At 36.0% G+C, this 23388-nt stretch overlaps 2 protein-coding genes and 1 long non-coding RNA gene across 3 annotated transcripts; 2 read left to right on the top strand and 1 right to left on the bottom strand.

The window, feature by feature from the left end:
- Positions 1–710: 710 nt before the first annotated feature.
- Positions 711–1728, top strand: LOC129436451 (uncharacterized). Its single transcript, XR_012359305.1, has 3 exons — positions 711–984; positions 1180–1304; positions 1606–1728. It is a non-coding gene; the product is annotated as an uncharacterized lncRNA (long non-coding RNA).
- Positions 1729–2124: 396 nt separating this feature from the next.
- On the top strand, positions 2125–10748 carry LOC129436452 (GTPase IMAP family member 8-like). Its single transcript, XM_073856654.1, has 3 exons — positions 2125–2140; positions 2632–3465; positions 9751–10748. Exons 1-3 carry the CDS (start codon positions 2125–2127, stop codon positions 10626–10628), a joined length of 1728 nt encoding a protein of 575 aa, XP_073712755.1. The 3' UTR covers positions 10629–10748.
- A 1007-nt stretch (positions 10749–11755) lies between these two features.
- On the bottom strand, positions 11756–22042 carry LOC141351111 (interferon-induced very large GTPase 1-like). The gene is made up of 5 exons (XM_073857556.1): positions 21910–22042; positions 20449–20556; positions 19581–19616; positions 19340–19371; positions 11756–16904 (listed from the first exon to the last, which is right to left on the bottom strand). The coding sequence occupies exons 1-5, from the start codon at positions 21911–21913 to the stop codon at positions 12213–12215; spliced, it is 4872 nt and encodes a 1623-aa protein (XP_073713657.1). The 5' UTR covers positions 21914–22042; the 3' UTR covers positions 11756–12212.
- Between the last annotated feature and the right edge of the window lie 1346 nt (positions 22043–23388).

The raw sequence follows: 23388 nt of genomic DNA, 5'->3' as shown, positions 1-23388 counted from the left end.
ACAAACATAAAAAAACAAATAAATAAACAAACAAACACACAAATAAATAGATAATGGTTACTGAGAAAACACACACACACACAAAAAAACATGGTTACCACAAAAAAATAATAATTTTTAATAAAACATTTTTGGGGGCTTTTCCATACGGAAGCCGAGAAAGGCCATGGACTTTTATTTTTATTTTGTATGGATTTATTTTTTTAAGCACTGTTATCTTGTAATAACGACTTATTAATTCGTTATGTCGAAAAAACAAACTTTGTTATGTCGAGATAACGAATTCGAGAAAACAAACTTTGTTATATCGAGATAACGAATTAATAAGTCGTTATTACAAGATAACAGTGCTTAAAAAAAAATCCATACAAAATAAAAATAAAAGTCCATGGCCTTTCTCGGCTTCCGTATTTCCATGACCATTTCAGCTAAATAATCTGAAAAACACAATAAATAAATAAATATAAAGATTTGTATTAATAAATAAATAAAGATTTTACTGTAATTATGTAAAAAAATTAGTTATGCAAATTCATTCATATCATACAATATTAATTGTAAGAATAACACTGTAATCACTTAATTGTGACTTTATATTTGGTTTTCCCAAAAATGTTACTTTCTTTGTACATGGTTGCTATTTGTTATTTAATCCTGTAATCTAAAGACTGAAACAGAGAAGTGCATGCCAAACACACTTAGTTTAGTTGACTAACATGTTGAACAAGTCTTCACTGTCTGAATGAAACCCTTGTTGTGCCCTGACACTCAACAGGACCAGCCCCCTTAAGGTCCTGAACCGATACCTGTTGCAGATGTTTGCTTTTTACTACACATCTACCTTGCTCGGCAAACTCATATCTTTAACTGCTAATGATGAAACCAGAGTATTTGCTGTAGATGGTTACAAGCCTCAAGGTGCAGAACAGATCGAACCTGACAAATGATATTATCAGCTGGACACCGCAGAGAGGAAAACTTACTGTAAGGACAAAGGACTATGGCATGATACACTTTATTCAAAGATATATTTTTAGCTCATCTCAGCAAACCTTGATGTCCATATTACAAACTGGATTTTATGCTGATCGGTTCTCATCAACTACTGGAGATTTAGCACAAGACAACTTTTCATTTCTACGTTAATTTGAAACTTTTTTTTGTTTTGATTAAAAATAGAAAAATGACTCTTGTGGATAAACTGAACAGTATGAAGGTAGATGAAGAACTAGAAGATTCAGATGATGAGTTTAATGACTCTGAGGAAGATGGGATTGATTCTGCATTGGATTCATCACCCAGTCGTGAGTTTCTGTAGGACTGTCTTACTGTATTTACTTTCTCATGTTATAGTTTGACCCAAAATTAAAATTCATTAACTTTTTTCAGTGAGTGTGAACGATGAAAATGCCAGTCACTAAAATAAGCATGTGACATACTTTTGGGTGAACTATCCCTTCAAATTACAAGACAGTTATAAGCTATCTAAGTTCTCAAAATGTTGGAAACCTGTACCAAATTGTTGTGCATTTTTAAGATGATTTAAAACTGCTCTTTAGTAATCATGTCGAAAGGAAATCGAACAACTACTTTGTTCATTTACAGTTGCGGCACAGGAAGAATTGTATGAAAATCTGCCGAATGCTAAGAAAACCTGTTTTACAACATCAACGTTACATGCTGAGACACTGAAAGGCATCCACATGTAAATCATATTTCTTGCATATCTACATTTCCTATAAGTAATATGTCAAGCATTTGTCTATTATTTTGTATGTCAATAACTGTGATGCCTAATGAACTCCTAACTCATTCACTAAACACTACATCCTACTTGGACCACTTACTGTAATATTTTTTAAAAAAAAGTTTAAATTCAACCTATTTTTAAAGTTGTGACTTGTGATAAGTTGCAATAACTTAGAAAAACAAGTTGAACATTAAACATTTTTAACCTATTTTTCAAGTTAAAGTAACATAAAAATATAAGTTAATTTGATATCTTTTTTTACAGTGTACAAAATCTTTTTTTCGCTTTGCGCATTCACAATGTTTCTTATTATGCCTCCTTATGCTCAATCCTTTGCACTCATAATGCCACTTTCATTGTTATAGTCACGAGCCATGGAGTTATTTATATGTATTTTGTTTCTGTATAATGCACCTTCTGTGTTTGTACCTCATTTCCATGTTGTATTGCATTGTGTAGACATTTGCATTGAGCTGGTCTGTTTATACTTTGTCATTTGCACCCTGCGCTGTATTCATAGACATTTGCATTAAGTTTGTCTTTGCTTCTTAAACCTTTGCACTGCATTAAAAACTCTCTCTCTATATATATAATATATAATATATAATATATATATATATATATATATATATATATATATATATATATATATATATATATATATATATATATATATATATATATATATATATGTATGTATGTATGTATATGTATGTATGTATGTATATGTATATATGTATATATGTATATATGTATATATGTATATATGTATATGTGTATATGTATATGTATATGTATACATGTATATATGTATATGTATATCTGTATATATTATATAAAGTTGAATGTAATCTAATCTAATGCATGTAATCTATTTATAGCTGGGACAGATGAATTGCGTGTCTTGCTACTGGGAGCAAGAGGGGCAGGAAAAAGCTCCACTGGAAACACCATCCTCGGATGCCACACCTTTAACACTGACATGCAGCTGAGCAGAGTTACACAGGTCTGTGAAAGGGCTTTTGGGATCGTCCACGACTGGCCTGTGGCCATAATCGACACTCCTGGTTTAAACAGATTCGGGTGCACTGAGAGAGAAGTGACCAGAGAGATCCTCAAGTCCTTCTCCCTCTATGCTCCAGGACCACATGTTTTTCTGATGGTTATGCCTATAGGAAACTTAACTCAAGATGATCACAGCATGCATAAGTTGGTCGAAAACATGTTTGGCAAGAGCATCTGGAAGTACACCGTTATTGTGTTCACACATGGAGATAGATTGGGGAACAAAATACCCAATGATGTCATTGCATGCTCCGACGAGGGGCTTCGCGAGTTCATCCGTAAGTGCAGCGGTGGGTTCGTGTTTTTCAATAACAAAGACACAGACAACTACACGTATGTGAGTGAACTTTTAACGAAAATTGACACTCTGCTGGCCATTAATGGGAAAGGGTGCTACACGACGTCTTTTTACCCATCTGCAGAGAGAAAGATAAGGAAGAAAATGGAGAGGATTTTAGAAAAGAGAAAACAGGAGATTGCAAAAAAGGAGAAAGATCTGGGGGTGCTCTGCAAAAGCGAGCTGGAGTTAGAAAGAGAGAAGCAACAAATGTGGCGAACTGAAGAAGAGGAAGCAAGAAAACGGGCTGAGAAATCTTTCAAACAACGAAAGACCATAACCAAACCTCACGCATTCGGCCGAAAGACTTCCAGCTGATTTAATAAACCCATTTACATTCTCCCCTGCCATTTTTTAAAGCAAATATAATTTCTGAAATTGTCTGCCAAATTGCATGTATTTTTATATACATACAGGCTTATATACTAGAGATCGGGGCTAGTTGTCACATAAGGTTGTGACAACAGTTATAAAGTTAAAGCAGTGTTTCTTAGCCAAGGGGGCAGAGGCCAGGAAGATAGTTTAATATTCATGAATGCAGCTCATGTCTTTTTTTTCAAAATGCATCTTGGGTCACCAAAGCTTTATTTATTTTTATGAAAAAGGCAAAGCAGATAGCACATGAATAACTGAGCATCAGATAACAACCAAATCTTCTGGTTAGATGAAATCCTTGTAGAAGGAAGTGACACTATCACACAAAGGTCAGCCGTCCAATCTAATCTAACGTTGCTCCATGTTTCAAATAATTGAAATGGTTTGCATACTAAAACTTAATGTATGTACTGATAAACAGTTTTCGGTATCATTAATATGTATGACATATGGCACAGTAGCACATAAAACATTACTTAATGTTGATGTAACTTAACATTTTATTTGAATTAAAGCTATAGGTTTTCCTACATGTTTAAAAGGATAGTTCACCCAAAAATGAAAATTCTGTCATCATTTACTCATCCTCATGTTGTTCTAAACCTGTCTGAATTTCTTTTTTCTGATGAACACAAAAGAAGATATTTTGCATACAGTGTCCATTGACTTAAAACATATTTTGGAAGTATTGTGATAAATGATGAAGGAAATATTTTAATAAATGATGAAAAGCACACAGTTGACGGTACCCATTAAATTCCATCATATTTTTATTCCTACTATGGAAGTCAATGGACACTATATGCTGTATGTTTACCATCATTTCTCAAAATATAATTTACTGTACAATTACACTGAAAGTGACAGAAGTGTTACAACTTACCCCATAGGCGGGGTTCATTGTAACACTAGAATTTCTAGAACATTCACAAATAATTCAATACTATTTTATCTACTAGAAGTTTATATTGTTCTTATACTTTTCAAGAATATATATCCACACATCCACCCATCCATGATCCTTTATCTAACCATCCTTGTATTATACATCAATGCATATAGATAGATATTTTTTGAAAGAATTGCACACTAAAGACAAAAATCTTTCTCTGATATTGTATTACAGTAATCATTTTAAATAATGACATTGTCTGCATTTCATTATTATTGTATACTTGGGTGATTCTCACGAAAACTTGGTTTTAAAAATGTCAAGCATGAAAATGTAAAAATTTCCCACCAGACATTAAAAAACAAAGTCTGGAGTAAATGGGAACATTAATTAAAAAACTTTTACTTATCATTTAACACTTTTTGTAACATAATTTAAAAAATTAGTCCTAAAAAATCTTATTACCGCAACAGTCAGAAAACATCAACACTGACATATTTTCAAAATGACAATGACAAACCTGAAAGAACATAATTTGGAGATTTTGCACATGCATTTAAAATCAAAGTATTATGCTTCTATTAATTAAATTAACATGTAATAAGCATCTGTTGCGGTAATGATAATCAAAATGTCGTGTAAGCATTCTGACAAGACAATATTTCAAATTAACTGTAAACAAATGATCTTACCTGGTAGCCATCTTGAAGTAACTGGTCCATGTGCTTGGTCACTCAAAATCAAACTTCATTAAAATTCTGTATGTGTGCTTAAACTGTTCTCAAAAAGTGTTGCGGAGGATGAGAACATCAGGCATGGACACATCATTTCCCTAATTTTTCTTCATTATTATTATACATGAATATTCAGTAAATATTTTTTCTGTCATCTAAAGTAGTCTAGCAAAACATCCATTTATTTTTTTCTTAATATTTTTGTGTTAATTTGATTAAATTACAGCATAACGCATGATCAAACAGAGCCGGACACATTGCGGTAATGAGAATTTCAGCAGAAAATGAGATAAAATTTACAATTATAAATTCTTATGTTGAAATCACACATTGTGCAAGGTAGAACACAGTATTGTGTTAATTCTGATGCTTTTTAATGTTACTATATTACACATTTTAAAGCTAAAATCATTAGTGCCGTGGTGTTTCAATGGTTTCGTGAGAATCACCCACTTAGTTGTAACACTGGGTTTCAACCCTGTATAAAAAACTTTTTTCAAGTCTAGCTACTATTTAGGCCTACTAAGATTTGTTTACATATTTCAAAATGGTGCTTTATGTTTTAAGTAACAAGACAGTGATGAAGATAATATAGGGTTGGATTTGGTGACTGACACCCAACTCAGAAATAGAAAAAACATACGAAGAAATGTATTTTAAGCCTCCAAAACACTCTTTGTCCTGCATCTTAACAAAAACACATCAAAATTCAGAAGAGAGTCTTCTGAGTGAGTGAAAAAGGCCTAAAGCACATTTGCTTGGCCCGGTGTAACTATATAAAGTAGCTGTGCTTTTCTCTCATATATGTGTCATCACTAGACAGATCATTTGCTAATACTTGAGATGGTCTCGTTCTTTTGAACCTCTTGTAATAAGTGTTTACACATACCTATAAGGTTTTATGTGTGCAACAGTGGTTTGACTACATGCTCAGGTTATAACATCTGTGAGTCACAGTGCTGCCCTCTGCTGGTTATCAGAATGAACTGAACTGCTACATTCCTGGATTGTAAGAAGGTTGATGGTCACCCCGAAGCATCTACTGTAATGTGTTTAAGTTGGACAGACAGGTTTACCAATACAGAGAGGTTAAAAGAATGGAGTAGCGCCCCTTAGAAGGGTGAGACACGAAAAAAAGGTGTTTATTTATTTATTTATTACATCTACATACAAAACATTGACAAAAGCTTTGTATTATTTGAACATAATTTTAGCACAGCAAAGCTACAGCAATATTGTTTTTATAATTTGTGCTGGGTGTAAGCCTATACGTTAAAACATGCATTTTGGAGACCTCAAGGAACCATTTGATTTGGATTTTTATTTATTAGTTTACAGTTCATAAAGATTATTTTTACAGTAAAGGCAGATTTTGTCAACTGGATGTTATACATGAACAATGCATGAATCATACCTGTAAGAAAAATAGCAACAAGTAGCAACTTCAGATTCTGAAACTTCTTTTAATTTTTTTTTTAAATGGAAACGTTATCTCAGTACAGGTATGTACTTCCTCTAAACCAATTCTTCCTGTAAATCAATCACCATTATCATGCCATTATAAATCCTTATGTTTAAAAAAAAAAGACAAAATCTGCAGTCATATTTAATATAAGTGGGAAGGTTCGCAAAGGTGTTAAAATGACAGAAAAATACTATTGATTATTAATGCAGGTCTTGCATTTTGTGCACAAATACCTGTGTGTCAAATAACAAAAACATGTCTGATTGGATAAAATCCTTGAAAAAGGAAGTGATAGTATTATAGTTGCCTATCAGTAAAATGCCTTACAGAAGATACAGATGGTGATAGAGATGATTCTCACTGGACTTGTGTATTCTTACCGGTTAAACAAGACTGCCAGTGAAGGAAGCATTTTTGATCTTTGACGGTGGATCTGGATTTAAAAACTTTTGTGAGTAGATTTTCTTTATAGTTTATTTAGTTGTTGGGGGATTGTTTGGGGGAATAAGACACAGAAAGTAATGTAAGCATATACTGTATATGAGCTTATACCACACTCTCAAAAAAGTTACAAATGCTTTTGCTGGGCCGGTACCCTTTCAAATAGTACACCTTTGTACCTAAAGGGTGCATATTATTTAGTTCACAAAAAGAAGTACATATTGCTGCCTCAAAAATACATATCTTTTAAAGGAGCTTTTTAAAGGTCCCAGCAACAACTATCCCATAAGAATTTTTACCCCCCAAAATATGTTTTAAATATATGCTAAATACAGTTTGTAGAAAGTTAAGCTTAATTAAACATATTTTGAATTTGATATTTAGTTTTAACCTTTATATATTAACATACATTTTAAAATGTATTTCAGGGGCAACTTATACATTTTTAATTTAACAACCCGTACAACCCAGTCTCACCCCATGGCGTCAATATTTGACGACACTTGACCATGCGTCAATATGTTGACGCGGAGGGTATACCTTTCGCGTCATTTTTTGACGAACTGGGGACCTCAACACCACTAAGTCCGTTGCATTCTCTTTCCTATTTTCTTACCATTTTCTACCATTTTCGCGTCGGTTTAGGGTTAGATTTACATAATGACATCCCTACCCAAACCTTTCCCTAACCCCAATGCCAGGCGACAACTGTTTAATTTCGCGTACCTAATAGTATTGAAGTCCCCATTTCGTCAAAAAATGACGCGAAAGGTATACCCTCCGCGTCAACATATTGACGCATGGTCAAGTGTCGTCAAATATTGACGCCATGGGTGTGAGACCGTGGTAACCCGTATGGTATAAAATGTATAAGTATGTACAGTACAGGCCAAAAGTTTGGACACACTCACTCATTCTTTATTTACATATTTTTCCACATAACAGAATAATAATAAACTCAATCTAAATCAAAACTTATATTTTATCATCTGAAGTGCAGTCACCCTTTGCCTAGAAATTGCAAAACCACACTCGTGTCATTTTATCAAGAAGCTTCTTGAAGTTTTACTTAAGACTGAATTTTAAAGAATATTGAAGGACTTCCCATTTAATCTGGGCTCTTATTGACAGCTTTTTCTGTAATTTTCATTGCAAGTCATCTATTTCAAAAATAATATTTTAAAATAAAATTTTAGTTTTCTAATAACAAAAATGAATTTGTTTGGCACAGGTACAGTTTTTTTTACAAACGTAATTTCATGCATTTAACCATACACCTTTAGATTAAAAGATTTTTAACATTTTAGTCCAGTGTGTCCAAAGTTTTGGCCTGTACTGTATAAAATATAAAATTAATAAAAAGTATATTTTTGCACTTGCAAATATATTTTAACCTTTTCAAACCTGTTATGTTACAGGATTGTAACATACAAAGTTGTTCTTCCAATGTAACATGATTATAAATGCTTTAAATATATATATATGAAATATATTTCAAAATATACAAAAAAAACATTTTTCATAATATATTTCAGCAGGTCTACATATATTTTTTGTACATTTTTTTGTATATTTTGAAATAAATTTAAAATTATATTAAAAAATACATTTTTTGCAGTATGTGTTTGTATCTTTTTTGACAGTGCAGGACACTGGGACAAAATGTTGTGTTAATTGTTTAAGCATTTAATAAACAATTATTGAATAAATATGTTTCTTTTAAATAGGAATCAAGTCTAAATTTAAGTCTAAACGTGTCTTTTCTATAAAACAGAGCGATGACTTCAGAGGAGATTCAGTTGGCCTTTGTAAATATTGAGAAAGACACTTTTGAACTGGAATCAACACTGAGCTGTGAGTTATAAATTCAGAGGAAACCTGTCACAGTTTTTACTCCAGTAAATATACCTGTATATGGTGAATAAACATTTATGTTTGTACTTATAGTTATTGAGATATAACAATCTGTTCTTTTGACCAAAATGTTCTTGTATTATGTAACAACTAAGTTATTTTAAATATTTTAGTTGAAACGGAAGAACTGTATGAAAACGTGAAATGTGATTTAAAATCTCTACGAGGTATGTTACAATGTTTTATTTTCAAAGCAAATATTTAAATTGCTAATCAATTATGGTAAATTCTAACATAAAGCCTATATATTTTAAATAGTGTATTATGTTGTGTTTTATCTTGTTTGATAGACTTCGGGACAAATTCAAAATCACCATCTTTGCACGGTAAGCAACAAGGTTTCAAATCTATTGACTTGGCAATCCTAATAAATTATTTAGTTGCTATGTTGTACTCCATGTGCAGAGCTGTCAGTACACATGGTCATTAGGCCGGTCTGACAAAACACCAAAAACCAGAAAAACAGAAACAAGATAAAGAGGAGCAAGTCAGATACGACAGCTTTTCACATTCCTAACATAAAAGCTGTTTCAAACAGTAGGCGTACGTGCATATGGACATCCTACTGAAAAAAAACTATTTTTGACATGCACACAAAAAATGCTGGGTTATTTTCAACCCAGCCTTGGGTCAATTAACCCAGAAAATGTTAATATGGGTTAAAAAAAAACTCAACATAGGTTAAATTACAATGGGTTGGGTTGAAATAACCCTGAATATTTTTGAGTATTAGTCGTTTATAAACGCATTTATAGTTTAAAATCATAAAGTAATGTACTATGTGGTTACTGTATCTTTTTCAAGGGGACACCGAAGAATTGTGCATCCTGTTACTAGGAGCGAGAGGATCGGGTAAAAGCTCTTCTGGAAACACCATCCTCAGGTGTAACGCTTTCAACACAGACATGCAGCTGAGCAGAGTCACACAGATCTGTGAAAGGGCATCCGGAAACATCAACGGCCGACCTGTGGCCATAATCGACACTCCAGGACTGGTTAAAGTCAATCGGATGGAAAAGTCTGTGATCAGTGAGATCTTAAAATCTGTTTCGCTCTATAAGCCAGGACCACATGTGTTTCTGCTGGTCCTACCTGTAGGAAACTTAACAAATGAGGACAAGAACATGCATAAGTTGATCGAGAACATGTTCGGGAGGGACGTTTGGAAGTACACTGTTATTTTGTTTACACACGCGGATCGTCTGGAGGGGAAGGCTCCAAATGATGTCATCGCCAGCTCAGACAAAGACCTCAGGGACTTCATTCGTAAATGCAGCGGTGGATTTGTGTTCTTCAATAATAAGGACGTGGAAGACTCTGAGCAGGTGAGCAAACTTCTTGAGAAGATTGAGACCTTGATGGCCGTTAATGGGAGAAGCTGCTACACAACGTCCCTTTTCCCAGCCTCAGAAAGGAAGATAAGAGAAAAACAGAAGAAGATACTGCAGCAGAGAGAAAGAGAGATAGCACAGAAGGAGAGAGAGCTGGAGGAGAATTATGAAGATGAGGAGTTAGAGAGGATGAAACGCGAGCTCTGGAGAGAGGAAGAAGAAAATGCACGGAAACTAGCGGAGAATCCACAAAGACGCAAATCTCTGTCAAAAAATCTCACCAAAACCCATTTATCTATAGCAAAATTACAAACAATTCACTGATTTATTACCTTTGATACAGTAGTTACCAGGGCCGTGCAGAGACCTTTAAAGAGGCAGGTGCTCAAGGTATCAAAAGGGCACATTCCTCGCTGACACACATACACACAATTGAAACAAATAATAAAGAAAAACAGAATAGAAAAGATCTAATACTTTTCTTTATTTTCCTTGCAAATAGAGTGAGACAAATCTATATAGACAGAGTTTTATAACTATATTTATGCACAGCAAAATCATCAGTGTTAAATGTACACTGCTGGTGTATATATGGGTACCACCAGGTCTGGTGGTACTCCTAATAAACACCAGCAATGTACATTTAACACAGATGATTTTGCGGTATTTAGCAGATGCTTTTATCCCAAGTGACTTAAAGTGCATTACAATGTATACAATTTGTGTGTATGTCAACAGTATGCAGTTGTGATATTTTATGATATTATATATTGTGATTTGTGTTTTTTTTGTCATATTTAAAATATAATTCTATTCTAATACTTTTCTGAATTTATTCTTTTTAATTATTTAAATAATAATAAAAACAGCATTTATGAGGATAAATCAATTATAAAATCAGTGTGAGCCTGTTTACCAGTGATGTGAAAACTATTTTTTATGTCACTCTACATTTTTTTTTAATAAAAACTGTTATAATTGTTATTTGAAGTATGAATAGTTTTTAGTCAAAAAAACAAAGACCAGCGTAGGGTTGCACCAGTCGTTCGTAAGTTCTTACTTAAACTGGGACGTAAAGTCCAAACTAGATGCTTAGTAACTACTAGCTCAGCATAACTAACTTTTTACTTTATTTGGTTGCACCAAATAAATAAGAATCGACAGCCGGATGACATCAAAGTATCGCGAGAGCGAGACGAAATATGATTTCTTGAATCATTCTTGCGATACTTTAACGCCATCCGGCTGTCGGTTTTTGCGGCGCCGCATGAAGTCGAACAAGCCTATTGTCAAAGTGAAATTACGCCCTTGGCATAAATAAAATTGATCTGCAGAGCCGCATTGTCACAAAAGTTTATTTACTTGAATGAAATTCAAAAACAATTTTAAATATTCATTTATAAATATTAAATATTTTGTGTCACATTATAAACAAAACAAAACAAAACAACAACAAAAAAATCTATTTTATCTATCTGTTTATTTATCTTATGTATTTATTACACAGGTTTAATTATTAAGAACAATTTGTGAATATGAGGTTAAAAGAAAATAAACAAAATTCACAGGCATTGCTTTTCCCAGCATTTGACTGGGAAACAGAGTAGAAACACAGTAGTCTAGTTTAAGTACTATCTGACTAAAATCTGGAAAGCTCCCCCATTTGTTAAACCATACCTTTCTTAGTCACGTTTGCTAAAAGTGACTGCTAAATGAAAATAATGTAAAATCTACTGCAGAAGAAAAATACATCCCAAGACTAAATTATAGTGGTAAAGGTAATATAATTATAAATAACCACAGTTCAAATAGAGTATCAAGAAGCACATTCCTAATATTTGTACAATTATTTCATTAAAGCGAAACTATAATCAGAGAACATGTTTGTAAAAAAGTCAGCTTCCTACTTTAGATGTATTTATCCAAACATTTGAGAGCTTCCTCTTTTGTAAAGGACCTCCAATTTTCTGGAATTGTACCTTCACCATCAAAAGTTTTGTCATAGTGCTTTTCCAAATCAACCTGAAATCGACACATAAACCACTTCCAGTATGGCAGCTCTGAGAGATCAGGTGTGATGGACCAGTTTACAAACTCAGGACCTGCGGTTCTATACTCCTTACATAAAACTGTATCATCTGAATCATCACGTGGGTAAAAAAACATGTCACTTGCCACTAAAGATGTGCAGAAATTCACACAAAATTTTTTTGTATTCTTATATTTCCCCCCTGTCATCCCAGTGTTTCGATGAAAGGGAGCAATATGATCTCCATGATGGTCTTCCATTGTGTTAACACAGACAACTTTACAGAGAGGACATTGAACCCAACAGCACTTACAGAAATGCTCAATCAATATCTCATCTGGTTGTTTCCTGAACATGGTCATGTTGATATCGGATGCGTTCTTTAGACTTCTGTTAAAGTCTTCTGTGATGTGGTGAAGTTCTTTCTTTACAACCTCTTCTAGAAGTTCAAAGTCAGTGATGTCCTGAAAGCTGTCCTCAATCAGATGTTTGTTTTTGTATTCAAGCTCATCTTTCAGACAGCATGAGAAAACATCCAGCCACATATTTGCATCTCCTCTTTTACTCAAGACCTCATCTGTTGCTGTTTCAGCAGCTGTAATAACACGTTGCTCCTTGTGTTTAATGTTCGTTTTTAAAATGGCAAGAGCTGAGGAATTTGCTCCTGTTATGTATGCTTTAACTTTAGCTTTGATAAAATCTTCAAAGTAGCTTCTGGGATAATAAATGTACTTAATAAACTTGTCAAAGTCCTCCTCCTCTGCTAGGGCTTTCAGAATGTGTTTCTCCAGGTTGGATCTGTTGCCTTGGAAAGCTGGAATATTCATCTGCATCTCTCCTGCAAGATCATTAGCAGTTTTGTTGTAGACACTTTGGAGAATGGCTTCTTTCAGTTCACGAGAAATCAAGGATCCAAAAACTGCAGCAGAAGTTGCACCTTTGCAGAAACCTTGAAAGACACTGTAGTATTCAGGTTTCTTTTTCTCTAAATAAATCATTGGATCATTAGCCTCCTTGTAGAGATGATGAAGTTGATCAAACATCATGCCTGCATTTTCACACACATAAAGTGTCAAATCCACAATGAACTCTTTCTTGAATTCATATTTTGTGTAATTACACATATGTTCTTGTACATTCCTTTTTATTAATTGTTCAATTTCTTGAATGTAGCTTGGTTTGTAACCCATCTTTGCAACTGATTTCGACCTGACCTGGTGCTCAGTTTTACGAATGATACTTTGCACCAATGTATTTATAGACACTTGGTCATTTGGTGTTAATGCTTTGGAGCCATTATAACATTTGGTATTTTCAATGAAATTTACACAAGTGGTGAAATCAGTAACTTCAATAATATTACTGTATTTGGTTAATCTTTCAGTCACAAGTGATGCTCCATAAATTTCATTTAGGATTGTAATTATATCATCTTCTATGTTGACATCTTTAAAAGGTGGAAAAACCCCTGCTAGTTCAGAGACCCACTTTACCCACACTGAATCAAACTCTCTAGTCAGGGCTTTCTGATCAAACTCCACCTTTTTGAGCCTAGAAGCAAGATCTTTTGCTTTCTCAAAGAGTTTTCTTTCACACAAAGTTTTCTCCCTGTCCAGTTTTGCAAGAGCTTCTCTTTGTTGGATTATGTTATCTAGCCTTCTTTTTGCTTCTTTCACAAGCTCACAATTTAAGTCTTTAATTTTCTCTTGAAATTGAAATCTCCATTGACTCAGTATGTCATTGTCTTTGTGTTCTTCAAAGTAAAGTTTCACAGAGTTGTTTAATTTTTTAGTGGTATCTGCCATCTCCTGCGCCAGATGTCTACTTTCAACTTTATCCAGTTGCCTGTTGTTGATTCTGTTATGCAGTTTATCTTCAATCTCCAGCATGGCACTCCTGAGAGTCCAGATCCACTTTGCATACTCCTCTTCTAATTTTCTGTACACTGCAATCTCCAGAGTATTCTTAAAGCTGAAAACAAAGTTTTCATTCAAAAGTGCATTCCAGAGATCACCAATACGATCTCTGAATTGTGCCAGTGTTACACCATTAGATTCAGAAGCATGAGAGAGTATAGCATTCTTAAGTTCCTGCACATTTTCACTGTAGCGTGGATTGGGTGGAGCCATAGGTGGGCTGCCCTCCCAGAGTTGGGCAAAATATCGCACATCAGACTTAATATCAAATTTAATGACATCACTGAAACATTCAGCATCACAGACTTCCTCCTTGGCAGCCAACTGGGTCATCTTATCCAGTTTCTCTTGTAAACGTCTTTTTCCTACCAGGTTCTTCTCACCAGCTGTGATATCTCCAACATTCTGATGCACAAACATGCAGCTTGGAGTCAGTCGTACCTTCTTCATCCTCAAAAAGGCTTGAACAACAATCTGAAGGACGTCCTGCATCTCTGCTGGATTTTCACCGAAGATGTTGATCAAAGTTATGTTTCCAACACCGACCACAAATGTTGCCAATTGATTGTCCTGCTGTCTTGTTGACCTACCAGCCAATTCCAGTGCATGAAGCCCCTCAGTATCAACAATAAGAAGGTATTCAAAATTTAAATCTTCTTTCAGTTCTTTTGACACCTTGACCAGCTGCATGAAGGCTCCTCTGGTGCACCTGCCAGCACTGACTGCAAATTGCAATCCAAACATGGCATTCAGCAAAGTGGATTTGCCAGTACTCTGAATCCCCAAAACAGACAAGACAAAGACTCTTTGGTCTCCTAGTATCTTGATAAGTTCATCTAGAACAGCTTTAACCCAAATCAGAGGAACATGAGCTGCATCACCATCCATCAGCTCCAGTGGGTATCCAGAAACCATGAGCTCTGCGGCAACTTGTGGGAAAGAACTAACATTGAATTGCTTCCTTATGTTAGTATTATTTTCCACAGATTCATTCCATGATTCATATATCTGGCCGATCTCTCTCAGTAAGTGTTCCAAGCCAAATGTTGCTTCATTGAGTTTTTCAGACAGTTTTTCAAGTTGTATTTGTTCTTCTGTAAATTGGTTAGATTTTTCATGTTTCTTTTTCAGATCCATAACGTTTGACCATTTTTCATCATACTTTCGGTAAAGTGCAGAAAGGTCTTCCGAAGTATATTCATCTAGAAGTATCCCAAGCCATTTTAGGAAATTCAGCATCTTGTCAGAGTTTTTGGAACTTTTCTCAGTGAACAATTTCATTAAATTACTGACACCAGATGCTCTCTGCTGCTCTCGAATTTTATTCATCTCAATTTGTTTTTGAATAATATGCATTTCAATGTTGTTTCCTTGAGGTTGATGCAGTTCTTTGTTTTTTAGACACCATTCGTGCCACAATTTTCCCTGACAAGGCAAAAATGTTTCTTTGATTTTGGACACATTGTTTCCTTCTAATAGTTTTATCATCTGCTCTGCTGCATCTTTTCCACTCTTGCAGTCGTCCTCATTCTCATCCACTATAATTCCTGTGTATTTGACCAAATCTCCAAGTTTGAATACAGGCAGTTGTTCAGAAAGGCACTCATTGATAGTTCTTCTAAGTTCCTCAGACACATCAGACTTATTTCTATCTTTCAAGCCGATTATATATATTTTTCCTCTTTGTTTCTTAGTAGCAACTACATTCTCTTCAGTAAGGAGACAAATGAGAGGCTTTGCATTCTTGTAGAGCTGTTCTACGATTGTCATACTTCTGTGACTTCTATCCAAATGAGGCAAAATCACAACATTTATGGAGGACTCTTCAGTGAGGATTTTTAGCTGTGTCTCATGAGCTTGTGCATCACCATGAAGATTACAGAACGCAACAATATCTGTGAAATTATCCGTCTTTTCTCCAGATGGGCAATACCAGGCGATCTCAACAACTCCATCCATCAGCAGACGAGATTTGCTGCTTCCACGGCAGTGCCTGTGAAAGAAAGTCTCATGCCGTTCATTGATCAAACTGTTCATGATTTGAGATTTGGATGTAGAAACTGCTGACAACCTGAAAAATGCAACCATAGGTGTCTCTGCCTGGTAGATTGCCTGACTTTTGCTTTCATTCTTCTTATATAACTTCCAACTCTTCTTGATTTGTCGGAAGGTCCATAATGGAAACTCAATTTTTTGGTTGAAAGGATTGGGCACAAGCAAAGGAACAGCATACTGACATTGTGAGAGTTTGGTAACTATGAGCTGACGAAGAAAATGATCTGCATGGAGAAACGCTGCCATCTGAATGTCCATTGGGTGAACAGGCTGTATTTTATTCCATTCATCATCAGGTGCATACCTCTTGAAAATGTCTTCACAATCATCTGATGCAATGACCCATTGTGTGTGAATTTGTCTTGCTCTGTAATCCATCATAAGTAGTCGCTCTATGAAAGATTGAACAAAGTTCTTCTCCTCACACTCCTCATTTGTCTGCAAAGATGGTGATGTAACCTGGATAAAATCTTGTAATTTAAGTTTGTGCTTGAGATCGAGTCTACTAAAAAGCTGCCTGGTGCTTTCCTGTTTGATAGTGTCCTTGTCTTCAAATTGGTTGGATTCTTGTCCATCAACTCCACATTTGTTGTATTCATCCTGTAAAATTAGTAAAGAGCATTTATTGTTCTTTTTGTCTCATTTCAGAAATAAATTTGATTATGGTGTATAAAAGCTTTCATGAGCTTTAATCTGTGAGATAAAAAACAAAATGTCTGTTTTATTTTTAACAATATTTACACTTTAAAAAAAATTCAGCATGAAGTTAAAACAACTTGGTTTTGAAAGTCAATTCAACCTTCTATTTTAAGTTTTGGCTTAAAAAAGTTGACATAACTTAAAAAAATTAAGTTAAATAATTTAAATTTAAAAAGTTAAAGGGGTTGTATAATTCTTTGGTCCATAACTTCATATTCTGAAAGTTTCATCAATTTCTTTATATATTTTTTTTTTTTGGGGGGGGGCACTTCAAATGTGGTCACTCTGGGGCACTACACTGTGTTAATCCGGGCCTGATATACATCGATCAGCCATAACATTATTACAATGTGTAGGTCCCCTTTTTTCCACCAAAACAGCCCTGAGCCATCGAGCCATGTACTCCATTAGATCTCTGAAACAGTGGCGGCCGGTGACTTCTTTTTTTGAGGGCGCTCGATGCGAACTTCGTCACATCATGTATGTAGCCCATCATGTGTGTGGTTCCTTTTTCAAAATATGTGTTCTGCACTTCGAGAGATCGTGTGTGCATCACGTGTCTTGTCAAAATAAGAGCCTGCTGCAGATGCGTCTAAAGGGTTTATGATAAAAGAGACGCTCGCATTTGCCAGATACTAGCATAATCACATGCGTAATCCGAGTTTACTGTTAAGGGAGTGTCTTGAGTGTATTTTGTGAGCTTGAGCGTCTCTTTTATCATAAACGGTTTTGATGCGTGAGCAGCAGGCACTTATTTTGACAACACACGTGATGCACACAGGATTTCTCGACACGCAGAACACACATTCCGGAAAAGGGAACCACACACGTGACAATCCGAACACTTATTTTTAAATTAGCGCTTCCTCGGATGAGCAGTCTCGATCCACCACTGCTCTGAAGGTGTGCGATGGTATCTGGCACCAAGACATTAGCAGCAGATCCTTTAAGTCCTGTAAATTGCGAGGTAGGGCCTCCATGGATCGGACTTGTTTGTCCGGCACATCCCACAGATGCGCGAGTGGATTGAGATCGGGGGAATTTGGAGGCCAAGCCAACACCTGAAATTGTGTTCTGTTCCTTAAACCATTCCTGATCAATTTTTGCTTTGTGGCAGGGCACATTATCCTGCTGAAAGAGGCCAATGCCATCAGGGAATACTGTTTCCATGAAAGGGTGTACATGGTTTGCAACAACGCTTAGGTGGTACGTGTCAAAGTAACATCCACTTAAATGGCAGGACCATTTCCCACGAGAACATTGCCCAAAGCATCACACTGCCTCCGCCGACTTGCCTTCTTCCCATAGTGCATCCTGGTGCCATGTGTTCTCCAGGTAAGCAACGCACATGCACCCCGCCATCCATGTGAAACTTGATTCATCAAACCAGGCCACCTTCTTCAGTTGCTCTGTAGTCCAGTTCTTCCCATTTTATGCGCTTTTGGCAGTGGACAGGGGTCAGCAGCATGGGCACCCTGACTGGTCTGCGGCTATGCAGCCCCATACGCAACAAACTGCGATGCACTGTGTGGTCTGACACCTTTCTATCAGAATCAGCATTCACTTTTTCAGCCATTTTAGCTACAGTAGCTTGTCTTTGGATTGGAACACCTCCAAGCATCAGTGAGCCTTAGCTGCCCATGACCCTGTCGCTGGTTCACTGCTTTTTACTTCCTTGGCGTCTTTTGATAGGTACTGACCACTGCAGACCAGGAACACCTCACAAGAGCTGCAGTTTTGGAGATGTTCTGTCGTCTAACCATCACAATTTGGCCCTTGTCAAAGTCGCTCAGATCCTTACGCTTGCCCTTTTTCCTGCTTCTACCACATCAAGTTTAAGGACAAAATGTTCACTTCCTGTCTAATATATCCCACCCATGTGTGTGTGTGTGTGTGTGTGTGTGTGTGTGTGTGTGTGTGTGTGTGTGTGTGTGTGTGTGTGTGAATGTGTGTGTACCTGGTAATTATCACTTTGTGGGGACAAATTGTCCCCACAAAGATAGGAATACCAGTGTTTTTGTGACCTTGTGGGGACATTTTGATGTCCCCATGAGGAAACAAGCTTATAAATCAAACAGAATGATGTATCTTGAAAATGTGAAGTAGGAGAAGGGTTTCTGTGATGGTTGTGGTTAGGGAATGGGGTAGGTTAGGGGAATAGAATATACAGTTTGTACAGTATAAAATGCATTACGTCTATGGAATGTCCCCACAAAACATGGAAACCAGAATGTGTGTGTGTGTGTGTGTGTGTGTGTGTGTTTGTGTGTGTGTGTGTGTGTGTGTGTGTGTGTGTGTGTGTGTGTGTGTTTGTGTGTGTGTGTAAATTGTATTACCTTATAATATTCTTGCATGTAAATGTTGTTGCCTTCAAACCAAAACAAATGGTACAAATAAAATGTTTGCAAAAATATATGTTGCATAAACAATAAAAAAAAATGAATTAAATTTAACTATGCAAATGGAGTTAACATTAGAAATAATCACTTTTTAATGTTTTAGATAAGAAATTATTAATAATAAATTTTATTTTTTCCTTGATTAAATGAAAAAAATTAATAAATCATGTGCACTTACCTTCTGGTGACGCTATTTTTTGTTTTTTTATGTTGGCTGGAATAAAATTAAAGAAACAACAAGGTAATTATTGATAAATTTTGATTTATGATGGAATGTAATTGTTAATGTAAAAAATTATGGGACTAGATGTTCTAGCTTAGCATTTCTAGCATCTCACAGAAGTATTAAAGCTAAAATCTTCACTGATTATAGGGGAGAGTTTTCATTTTGAGCTAACATAATCTTCCAACCAGTTTTCCAAAACAATATATAATTTTTAAAACTCTTGCTACACTTTTAGGTGTGGTTGACTTCATGCAACGCTGCATAGACCAACAGGTGGATGACATCAAGTACCGTGAGAGTGATTCGAGAGCAAACTGCTCCATATGATTCTCGAATTGCCCTTGTGGTACTTTGATGTCATCTCCCTGACGGTCTGTGCCACATCAAGTCGAACGCACCTTTAGCTTTCTGCCTCAGCAAACAGTCTTGGGACAGTGCTAATGTGGAAGAAATTAAGTTTATTACAGCTAGTAGTGAGTTTTTTAGTGAGTAATTTTAGTGTGAGCCGTAACACGCACCATGTGTGATTTGAGCGAATAAAACTAAATTTGTGCTTAAAGAAGTTACACTCTAAAAATGCTGGGTTACTTTCAACCCAGCATTGGGTCATAAAGGGTCAAGCCCAGAAAAAGATTATATTTGACCCAACAATAAGTTAAAACAACCCTGCATAGGTTAAATTACAAACCAACGGGCTGGGTTTGTCCCTTTTTGACCCAACGCTGGGTTGAAAATAACCCATCATTTTTTAGAGTGTACTTAGAGATATCACCCTGTATTCTGGGGTTAAAAACATATTATGGGCAGGACATGTACTTACGCTCTTGAACTGATTCATTACTCTTTCTTTTCCTTTCCTCAGGTTGCGGTCCTTGAACATTTTTAAATTTTGAGGTTAAGAAATTCCAAACAGACCTTGCCCATTTTGCTGCAATATATAATATAATCAATTACTTTACCTTGATGTCGAACATACTGTAGAGTAGGGGTGGAACGGTACATGTATTCGTTTCGAACCGAATCGGTACGGGGGTCACGGTTCGGTGCATGAATTTAAACAGAGAATACACGGTATTAAAAAAAAAACTTGCGTGCAAAATAATTAATGTAATGCAAACTACTGTTAGATACGCGGGTTCTTTATGGACAGCTAATCTGTTGCCCCGCTTTAGCTCTGAAGCTCTGATTGGCGCCGATGCAGCCGAGCTCCGCCTATGTATGCGCTCTATCAGAGCCCGTCTACATTCTGGCACTCTGCAGTTTTTTGTCAGGTCGACGCCGGTCCAGTCAGTTAGTGAGCAGCGATAGCGCGGATGGCAAGTGGTGTTCCACAAGAGTTAGATGCTCCGCCGGCCTCTTTAAGATCGCAAGTTTGGCAAAACTTCAGTTTTCCAGTCAGTAACAATAGTACAGGCGAGAGAGTGGTGGAAAAGACGAGGACTGTGCTTCGGCGTTGTTCAGCAGTTGTTAGGTATGTGAGTGGAAATACATCTAATCAGGGCTCTCAAGTCTCACGCATTCACCTTGACACACACGCATTTCAGTCAGTTCAAACGCTCACACGCCACACTTTGTATTTCTCATGCTGAGAAGTAGGAGATAAATTGTCCTGCTAATATACAATTAATGGACGAGGCGCAGTTCTGTCGAGTTCAGCTGCTTTTTTAAAGTGTGCTCAACTTTACGCAGCGCCATCAGCGTCAGAGTACCGCGAGAAATCTTGCGGAGGAGGCTGATTTCAAATCGCTCTCGCGTTACTCTGACGTCATCCACTTGTCGTTTCTTGCAGCGCCTCGTAAAGTTGTACACACCTATTAATTTATCCTACAAGCCTATTTTTTTGTTCTTTAGTACATTAATATGAAATAAGGCCAAAATGTAATTTTAAAATGTATTTAGGTAACACTTGTAATACATTTGAACCCATATTTGTATGAAAGATGAGTACAAGATTACTTAAAGTGGTATACATTTTTGAAATACGAGATAGTATGTTAAATGCATTTCAGTTCATATTCATGACATCTCAAAATAACACTGATAAGGACACTTATGTTTTTAAGATTATCTTAAGTACTAAAAAAATGCCTTCTTCATTTTTGTTTTGCTTTTCCCTCCATTGTACCGAAAGTGAATCAAACCGTGGCCCCTAAACCGAGGTACGAACCGAACCGGGACTTCTGTGTACCGTTCCACCCCTACTGTAGAGTATAAACATTTTAATTGGGTACAACAACTAGTTCAAGAATAAATAAAATAATTGTGAGTCTGTTCTACTCACCCATAGTGCAAAGTTTTAATTGTTCCCTTTTTGCTTCTGAAATCACAATAGTTATTTAATTACTCCAAAATCCAATGTCACTGCCTGTTGAATGGGAGCAAAAGTAAGACACAACATAACAATAAATGCTCAATTTGTGCAAAAAATAATGGTACAATACCAAGGGCATAGCAGCAATTTTAAAAGTGTGTGTGTGGGGGCAGCTGTATGGTGATGTGATCCAAAGCTGATGTTTATAATAATAAATTCTAAAAAGAATACCAATTGGCATTTTACAGCACCCTAGTGGCAATTTTGGGAACATGCCATGATACCTTACAGGAACCTATTTTTGTGAAATCATACTCACAATTTAAAAATACTGCAGGACTTTAGGACCAATGTGAGACCATCTATATTTTATTTTATGAAATAAAGATATTTTATGATATTTACAAAATTTCAGTTACACTACATTTGAAATGTTCTTGCTTCTTAACATGTAGATTACATCTACAGTAATTTTATACAACATACATTTTATGAAAATATATCAATAAAACATAAATCAATGTATTTACAAGTTTTTAATATTTTCAAGATCGAATGAGACCTTTAATCAAAACTTCCAAACCTTAATAAGATAATCTTTATTTCTGTTGCTCCATTACTTTAAACTCTGTTTTAAATTTCAGTTAGGGATTAACTTTAAACTTGCATATGAGGAGGTTTAAATAATTTTTTTACAATTAAATGTGTGGCTAAATAATCAGAAACAGACACGGTGAGCATGGTGGCGGTATTACAGTTTTTCTCGATTGCTAAAATACTATGACCAGGCTTTTGAACTAAAATTTCAAAACCATAACGCCATTTTTCAAGAAGCACAATCATTTTGCACACCACACCCCTGCTTTAACACATGAGTCAGATTTGGTGAACTGAACTGTTACTTCAAAACTCTACACACAAATCCCTAAATTTCTCAGTGCTTACACCATCTGGTCATATGGAAAGCAAACTGTTCACTCAAGTCAGCACAGCTTAGCCTCAAGTAGCAAACAATTACCAAGGTGGAAACACTAAGAGTCAAAAATGAACACACATCAATCAGATCCTTCAATAGATAAATAAAAGGGTCTGAATCAGTTCACTGAGCTTTGGAACAATGGATCCACAGAGAAATAAAGGAATAGGTCGAGGAGGAGGAAGAGAAGGGAGAGGAGGATGAGGAGGCAGAGGAGGAGGGAAAGAAGGAGGATGTGATGAAGGAGGAGGACATGGTAAAGGAGGAGGGAGAGGACATGATGAAGAAATAGGTCAAGGAGGAAGAGGAGGAGGAGGAAGAGGGAGAGGAGGAGGCAGAAGAGGAGGGAAAGGAGGAGGACGTGGTGAAGGAGGAGGAAGAGGACATGGTGAAGGAGTAGGAGGAGGAAGAGGACATGGTGAAGGAGGAGGAAGAGGAGGAGGACGTGGTGAAGGAGGAGGAAGAGGACATGT

Source organism: Misgurnus anguillicaudatus, chromosome 19 (assembly GCF_027580225.2).
Source record: "Misgurnus anguillicaudatus chromosome 19, ASM2758022v2, whole genome shotgun sequence".
Taxonomy (NCBI): domain Eukaryota; kingdom Metazoa; phylum Chordata; class Actinopteri; order Cypriniformes; family Cobitidae; genus Misgurnus; species Misgurnus anguillicaudatus.
Note: the sequence above shows the minus strand (reverse complement) of the source record. Positions and strands in the feature narration are given on the sequence as shown.

Bases quoted from the DNA above. Each gene is read 5' to 3' on its own strand.
- LOC141351111 (XM_073857556.1), bottom strand. The intron at 19,617-20,448 runs GTAAGTACATGT...ATTTTATTCCAG, and splicing joins TAATGAATCAGTTCAAGAGC to CCAACATAAAAAAACAAAAA. The intron at 19,372-19,580 runs GTAAGTGCACAT...TTTGGTTTGAAG, and splicing joins AAAAATAGCGTCACCAGAAG to GCAACAACATTTACATGCAA.
- LOC129436452 (XM_073856654.1), top strand. The intron at 3,466-9,750 runs GCTGATTTAATA...TAAAGTAATGTA, and splicing joins ATTCGGCCGAAAGACTTCCA to CTATGTGGTTACTGTATCTT.